The sequence below is a fragment of the Vigna radiata genome, chromosome 5 (assembly GCF_000741045.1).
Source record: "Vigna radiata var. radiata cultivar VC1973A chromosome 5, Vradiata_ver6, whole genome shotgun sequence".
NCBI lineage: Eukaryota > Viridiplantae > Streptophyta > Magnoliopsida > Fabales > Fabaceae > Vigna > Vigna radiata.
Window position 1 is genome coordinate 1815707 of NC_028355.1, and position 7655 is coordinate 1823361.

The 7655-nt window shown below is 34.3% G+C and overlaps 1 protein-coding gene across 1 annotated transcript; it reads left to right on the top strand.

Moving 5' to 3' along the window:
* The first annotated feature begins 1250 nt into the window (after positions 1–1250).
* Positions 1251–5289, top strand: LOC106762851 (pectinesterase/pectinesterase inhibitor PPE8B). The gene is made up of 3 exons (XM_014646941.2): positions 1251–1631; positions 2068–2598; positions 4350–5289. Exons 1-3 carry the CDS (start codon positions 1316–1318, stop codon positions 5045–5047), a joined length of 1545 nt encoding a protein of 514 aa, XP_014502427.1. The 5' UTR covers positions 1251–1315; the 3' UTR covers positions 5048–5289.
* The last annotated feature ends 2366 nt before the right edge of the window (positions 5290–7655 follow it).

A 7655-nucleotide genomic window follows, 5' to 3' on the forward strand; every position in this document is an offset into this window, starting at 1 on the left:
ACAGTAAAGTGACGAAAAGTGAGTGAAAGCCAGATTAAAAAGAGATCCTAAATTAATTGTTAAAAAGATTAATATAAAAAAGTACTTTTTAAGTCAGGTGATATTAACCCATGTAATTTCTTTTTCGGTATTAGTTTTCTATTATGAAAATAGAAAATTTGCACAAATTTATGGATTTATCGCTTCATTTTATTTTGTTAATTAATTTAAAAGGCGTGGCAAAATTATTCTATTTTGTTTCTCATTGTCATTTAAGTTATAACCAAGCTTCGATTGAACCGGGCGATGGTTCGGTTTTGTAGACAACATCTAGCATGCGCTAACTGCTATGACATGACTTCGGTATAATGTGAGTAAATCATTTTATATTACAATGGTTAATCTGTATAATTAATTTTGTCCCTCAACGTGCTGAAATGATGGTGAAAATTTAGTTTTTGCGTGCATCTCAATATCACACTCTCCCATATAGTAATTTATAATTAAGACAGGCACGCATGGGTCTCCCGTGTTAATATTTTTTTTTTTTTTTTGCTTTAAATTTCTTGGTGCATGCAAAAATGGAAATGAAATTTCTTGGTGGGCAACGTAAGAGGAAGAAGATCGTGATCGATGTAGATCTTTGAATGAAGGAAGTTCACAAAGATGTGAAAACTGATATGGCACAAGCTGTAGGATTCACTCTGGGTAGCGACCACACATGCATGCCCTTATAAATTGTTCACATCGAGAGGGACATCTACATTTTCCTCAAAAGAAACTATTAACAAAAAAACTACGTATCTAAAAACCTTTTTTCTTCTTCAAAATAAAATAACTCTAATTACCAGTTTAAAATGAAACCAACAGAATAGATAGTAATTAGATTCAAAATGCCATTTTGAATTATTAAGGTTAATGAAAGTTTGTTCCACGGCAAGTGTTTAATTTAAAATGCTATTTTAGCAACCTTAAAATTCAGAACATAAATGTTATCCAATAAGAAGAAAGTGAGAGGAAAAAAAGAGTAGTATATCGATGAAGTTTATGAGTGCAGAGTCACCGCCGACACTGCAACAAATTAAACACCACCTTACTATTCCGAAGCAAAGGTTGACTCAGAAGAGTTGTTATCACTCTCAATAAAAACCCTTTGAATTTTATATATCAAAGTCATTTTTTTATACTATTTTTTCCAAACTCTTCTGCAGCACACCAGTTTGCCTTAAATTCTCTCAACTGCCCATCTAACCATTACATTCTGCACTATTTATTCCACATTTCCTCTCTTTAAATATGCAACTTCGCTGAACGTGTTCCAACACAGCACAACACAATGGCGCTTTCTTCACCCAAACACTTATCTCCAACACTCTTCTTCTTCCTTTTGGTTTTGCCGACTTTGTTCGGTGCCTCACATGGCAGCAGCAACCCCGTGGGATTCGAGTTTCTGAAGGTTTCGCCTTCTGAATTCGCGGGGACAGTGAAAACTGTGGTTGATGTGTTGCAAGATGTGACCTCTATTCTCTCTGAGTTCGGTTCTGACTTCGGGGACTCGCTTCTTTCTAACGCCGTCTCTGATTGTCTAGATTTGCTTGACCTCTCCTCTGATGAACTTGATTGGTCTGTCACCGCTACACAGACTCCCCAAGGTACACCATCTTCCTCTTCAAAACTGTCTCACAATGCCTCTCCCATATTTTTTCTTCACATTCATCTTTCTTAATCTCAGCTCAAAAGATCAAAACTACAGTTCCATTTTTTTTTTAATTCTTTCTTATTCAGAAATTCATTTTCAAAGGTAGAATAAGCCATTTTGGTATTTTATCTTATCTTATTTTCTGTAATAAGCAATTTTACAGACTTTGACTGCTAAAACTGTGTACTTTTTCAGTTGAGTACCTCTTCAATTGCTATAATTTCACCAACTTATATAACAAAAGGTTAAAAAACCACATGGTGAGGACAAGTAACAAATTACTAATTCCGGTCATCTTAGAAACAATATATTACAGAATTAATTAAAGATGTAACTTTTCATTTTATGAAACTTGTATTCAAAGACCTTACTGGTATTGCATGTTGCAGGGAAGCATAACAGCACAGGAAACCAAAGTTCGGATTTGAGGACATGGCTGAGTGCTGCACTTGCGAACCAAGACACATGCATGGACGGATTCGACGGCACCAACGGCGTTGTGAAGGGTTTAGTGTCCACAGGGCTTGACCAAGTGATGTCGTTGCTGCAACAACTTCTTACACAGGTCAACCCCGTTTCGTACCAATTCCCTTTCTCTTCCACAGACGGACAGTTTCCGTCGTGGGTTAAACCAGGAGACAGGAAGCTGCTCCAGTCAAATGGGCTGGTCGTGGATGCGGTGGTTTCCGCCGATGGCACCGGGGACTTCACCAAAATCAAGGATGCAGTCTTGGCGGCGCCTAACTACAGCATGAAACGCTACGTGATATTCGTGAAGAGAGGGGTTTACCATGAGAACGTTGAGATCAAGAAGAAGAAGTGGAACCTCATGATGATCGGAGAAGGCATGAATGTTACTGTTATCACCGGTAACAGGAGCTTCGTCGACGGTTGGACAACGTTCCGGTCAGCAACTTTTGGTAAGAACACTCCTCCGTACATACATATATAAGGATATAATTAAAAGTTTCATTGGTTAAAATAATTTATTTATACTTAAATTTTATCTTTTTTATAAATTAATTTTAATATCTAGAAATTTCATTTTTTTTTATTTTCTATCAGAAAATGATTTGGGAGGACCTTATCTGTCCATATTTTTTTCTCCTTCATTTAATTTTGAGGGCCCAATTTCTGGTTTTTTCTTTTGTCATGTTGGAGAGAATCGTACTGTTACAACTAAGAATAATAAGTGATACATTCTTAATATTTAATGAATATGGTGTTCATAAAAATATATATTTTAAAAATTTGAATTTTTCATTTTTCAAATTTTTAAATTATTCGTATAATAATATCGAAACAAATCAATTTCTTAATTTGATGTAATAACATTTAAAATGAATCTATATTGAAATAAGATTGAAAGACTGATTTGATGTATAAACATTTGACAAAAAATATAACAAAAGAAAATTACTAATTTTATTTGTTGTATAAACATTTGACAAAAAATACAACAAAAGAAATTACTAATTTTGTCTGTATAAAAGTAATTCCTATACAAATGCTTTGATTTATTTAAGTGAATAATTTGTAGTGAAATATTTAATTTATAAGATAATGACATGCTAATCTTGGCAAGAACAAATTTACTATGACTTATTTTGGATATGTTTGTAATAGTGAAGGAAAGTTGACTGGCTATAACCTATTCCCGAGGTTAGGTGTATTTCTGCATGAACACACATGAGATGTCTTACCATACCTAAAACATATAGATGTATCCCCACATAAGAGGTGAAAGAAAAAAGAGAAAGTAAAATAAAACTTAGAAAAAGTAATCCTAGCTATTGTGTGCTATAATAAAAAAAAAAATTGAAGTGTTATGAACAAAATAAATTTAAATACATAGAATTTGGCCTTTTAAATAAAGCCTCGTGAATAAAAAAATATAATTAAAAAGGAACATGATAGTAAAGATAATTTCAACCTATATTAGTTATTGTACTTTATTGACAAAGTTGATAAAACTACTCTTATATTAATAAGGTAGATATTAAAAACACTTTAATTAAATTTTAAGTCAATATAGATTTAAGTACTTTTAGCTGATTTTTTTTTTCTATTTGATTAAATGTACACAAAATTTTAATATTTTTCAATTAAATATTTTTTATTTAGTATATGATTTTTTCTGTTTTTTGTTTATTTTTAAGTCTTAAAATATTTAAATTTAGTTAATATAAAATGATATTTTAATTACTAATAAATAACAGATGATTTTTATTTTTTTATCGACAAATTAGTAGATAAAAAAGTAAAAGTCATCAACTAGCTTAATATCAACTTTATTCAAAATATTTTTCATAATTTACTGATTATTTTTTCTATTTATTACAATATTATATTTATACTAATTATACTTAATATGTAAAAAAACAAATCAATGAAATAATAAGATAAAATGATAATAACATCCTTCAATTACGAAAAAAATATAAAAAGTAAATTTTTTAATCGAATGCAAAGTTGGGTCCTACTATTTAAACGTTAATTAAACACGTATAGTAACATAATTAATCCATTGATGCAACTGCTAATAATGAAAAATAAATGTGCATGTGCTGCATTAATTACGTCCATAAGAGCAAAAACACTTGTCTTCAACAGCCGAAATCTCTGACCTTAATCTCATTTATTTGTTTGCGTGTTTGCATTGCATGCGTAGCTGTGAGTGGCAGAGGATTCATAGCACGAGACATTACCTTCCAGAACACAGCAGGAGCAGCGAAGCACCAAGCGGTGGCCCTGAGATCAGACTCTGACCTCTCTGTATTCTACCGATGTGGGATTTCTGGTTACCAAGACAGCCTCTATACTCACACCATGCGCCAATTCTACAGAGAATGCAGAATCAGTGGCACTGTGGATTTCATATTTGGTGATGGCACTGTGATTTTCCAAAACTGCCAAATAGAGGTAAAAAAAGGGTTACCAAATCAAAAGAACACCATCACAGCTCAAGGAAGGAAAACCCCTGACGAACCAACTGGTTTCTCAATTCAGTTTTGCAACATTTCTGCTGATTCTGAGCTTCTGAACTCTGTGAACTCCACCTACACATACCTTGGCAGACCCTGGAAACAATATTCGAGAACAGTTTTCATGCAATCTTACATGAGTGATGTGTTGAGCCCAGAAGGGTGGTTGGAGTGGGATGGGGACTTTGCCTTGGACACATTGTACTATGGAGAGTACATGAATTATGGAGCTGGTGCTGGAGTTGGTAATCGAGTGAAATGGCCAGGTTACCATGTCATGAATGATTCTAGCCAGGCTAGTAATTTCACAGTGTCACAATTTATTGAGGGGAATCTTTGGTTACCTTCAACTGGTGTAGCATTCACAGCAGGATTGGAAGAATGAAATTAATTGTACTTTGCTTATTCAACGTGTTTTCTAGAGAAAAGAAGCAAATGAAATGTAAAAAATGGGGGTGGGTAGGTGCTCAATTTCATTGATTTGTACTTTGGCTATTTAATAATTTTGCTTTTATGATTTGTCTCGGAATGGGTTGTTCCTCGATGTTGTGCTGCACAGTACAACTTGAATACGTTTGAAGAAGTGCTTTGTGTATTGTTTCGTAGAATGGAAATGTTTGCTAGGTACTTAACTTCTTGACACCCAGAGAAAAACAATACTAAGAAATGTTTGTATGATGATCGGATGACAAAAGCTCATTAATGATTGGTAACATGGAGATCACTGAAAATATTTTACTCTCATTTTAGCAACTTATATGTTTATTTGTTCTGCTGTTAGGTCAAGTCACCTAATTCTTCTATAATTTTTTTTTTACCGACCATTCTCTCCGTCCTCTTTAGTCCAAGTCCGTCCGGGAGGATACGTGTCAAAAGTTTTCCGATGCTAAAATTAGTTTAGTAATCCGTTCGATAATCAGAATGCAATATTAAATGTGCAATAAATGATTACACTTATCTTGTACCTTTAACTTCTATATATAGTGTTGGTTATGGGCTCAGGATTAGGGTGATCCTAATCACGGCCCAATCATAGCCCAATAGTCTTAAACCTCATCTTTCCTTATTAAACTTATCTTACCTTAATCTCGTTGCATTCCTTCCTATTTGGTCGTGTGGTTCTCTGCATTCTTGGGGACCGACCGTTCGAGCCGTCCGGTGGATCCCGGTACATTACTTTTTGAACATTTGATTTGAGGTATGTTATAGATCAAATTTGTCATGTTAGTAATAATAAAATATTGCTAATTATTACTTTTTCACGACCAAATCCTATTTTTTCTTAATTAAAAAAAACAAATACGTACATATAATGTTCATATGCCATTAATGATTTAAAGGACTAAACAAAATTAGCATAATTAAGAGCTAGCCAGAGACATAGAAATAAATCCACATTGGCCTTAATATTGTTTAAATGCACACATTGCTTCTTTTCAGGACTTTTAATTAATTGTTCCAGTATACAAACTTGATAGCGAAAAGTCAATTTAAAAATAACAAAAAGGCATATTCACCCCCTTTATTATAAGGTAAAAAAGAAAGAAAACAAGAAATGAAAGAAACACTTTAAACGGGTATCTTGGGGGTGAACAAGAAAACAAGAAACTACATCGACTGAATGACGTTCGCTCCTAGGAAAGTTGTAAACGATGCGTCATCACCGGGTATCTTGGGGGTGAAAAAGGACAAATACATTGACTGAATGACGTTCGCTCTTAGGAAAGTTGTAAACGTAACCGTGTGTCATCACCGCCACATCGCCACACCGGTTAATCGTGTACACGTTAAGGTGTATATGAAAAATAAATTGGTAGAAGGGCGGCCACTAGTCCAATAGTCGTGGTTGACTGAATCCAGAGATACATTGACGAAATGAATTACGACATCGCAAACCACTCTCAAGGCAATTCCTTGGAAAATTAAAGTATGGTCCATTTGTACTCCGAACTGATTTGGGGGATGTTCCGGTGTGAGGTCGAGTCACCTAATTCTTCTACAATTTTTTCTTTTCACCGACCGTCTTATCCGTCCTCTTTCGTCCAAGTCCGTCCGAGAGGGTACGTGCGATGCTAGAGTTAGTTCAATAATTCGCTCGGTAATCAGAGTGCAGTATTAAATGTGCAATAAATGAATACACTTACCTCGTACCTTTGACTTCTATATATAGTGTTGGCTATAGGCTCAGGATTAGGGTGATCCTAATCACGGCCTAATCATAGCCCAATAGTCTTAAACCTCATCTTTCCTAATTAAACTCATCTTACCTTAATCTCGTTGCACTCCTTCCTATTTGGTCATGCGGTTCTCTGAATTCTTGGGGACTGGCCGTGCGATCCGTCTGGTGGATCCTGGTAAATTACTTTTTGAATGTTTAATTTGAGATATGTTATAGATAAAATTTGTCATGTTAATAATAATAAAATAATGCTAATTATTACTATTTCACGACCAAATCCTATTTTTTCTTAATTAAAAAAAAACTAACACGTACATATATCTTTCATATGCCATTAATGATTTAAATGACTAAACAAAATTAGCATAATTAACAGCTAGCCAGAGATAGAGAAATAAATCCACATTGGCCTTCATATTGTTTAAATGCACACATTCTTTTCAGGACTTTTCATTAATTGCAATTCCTTGGAAAATTACCGTATGGTCCATTTGTACTCTGAACTGATTTGGGAGATGTTCCGGTGTGAGGTCGAGTCACCTAATTCTTCTACAATTTTTTCTTTTTACCGACCGTCTTATCCGTCCTCTTTTGTCCAAGTCCATCCGGGAGGGTACGTGCCAAAGGTCTTCCGATGCTAGAGTTAGTTCAATAATCCGTTCTGTAATCAGAGTGCAGTATTAAATGTGCAATAAATGAATCCACTTACCTCGTAACTTTGACTTCTATATATAGTGTTGGCTACGGGCTCAGGATTACGGTGATCCTAATCACGACCCACTCACAGTAGTCTTAAATCTCATCTTTCCTAATT

What these genes read in the sequence shown, in the direction of transcription:
- LOC106762851 (XM_014646941.2), top strand. Translation starts at nt 1,316, where the DNA reads ATGGCGCTTTCTTCACCCAAACACTTATCTCCAACACTCTTCTTCTTC. An exon ending in CGCTACACAGACTCCCCAAG is followed by an intron (nt 1,632 to 2,067) that starts GTACACCATCTT and finishes TGCATGTTGCAG; the next exon opens with GGAAGCATAACAGCACAGGA. An exon ending in GTTCCGGTCAGCAACTTTTG is followed by an intron (nt 2,599 to 4,349) that starts GTAAGAACACTC and finishes TTGCATGCGTAG; the next exon opens with CTGTGAGTGGCAGAGGATTC.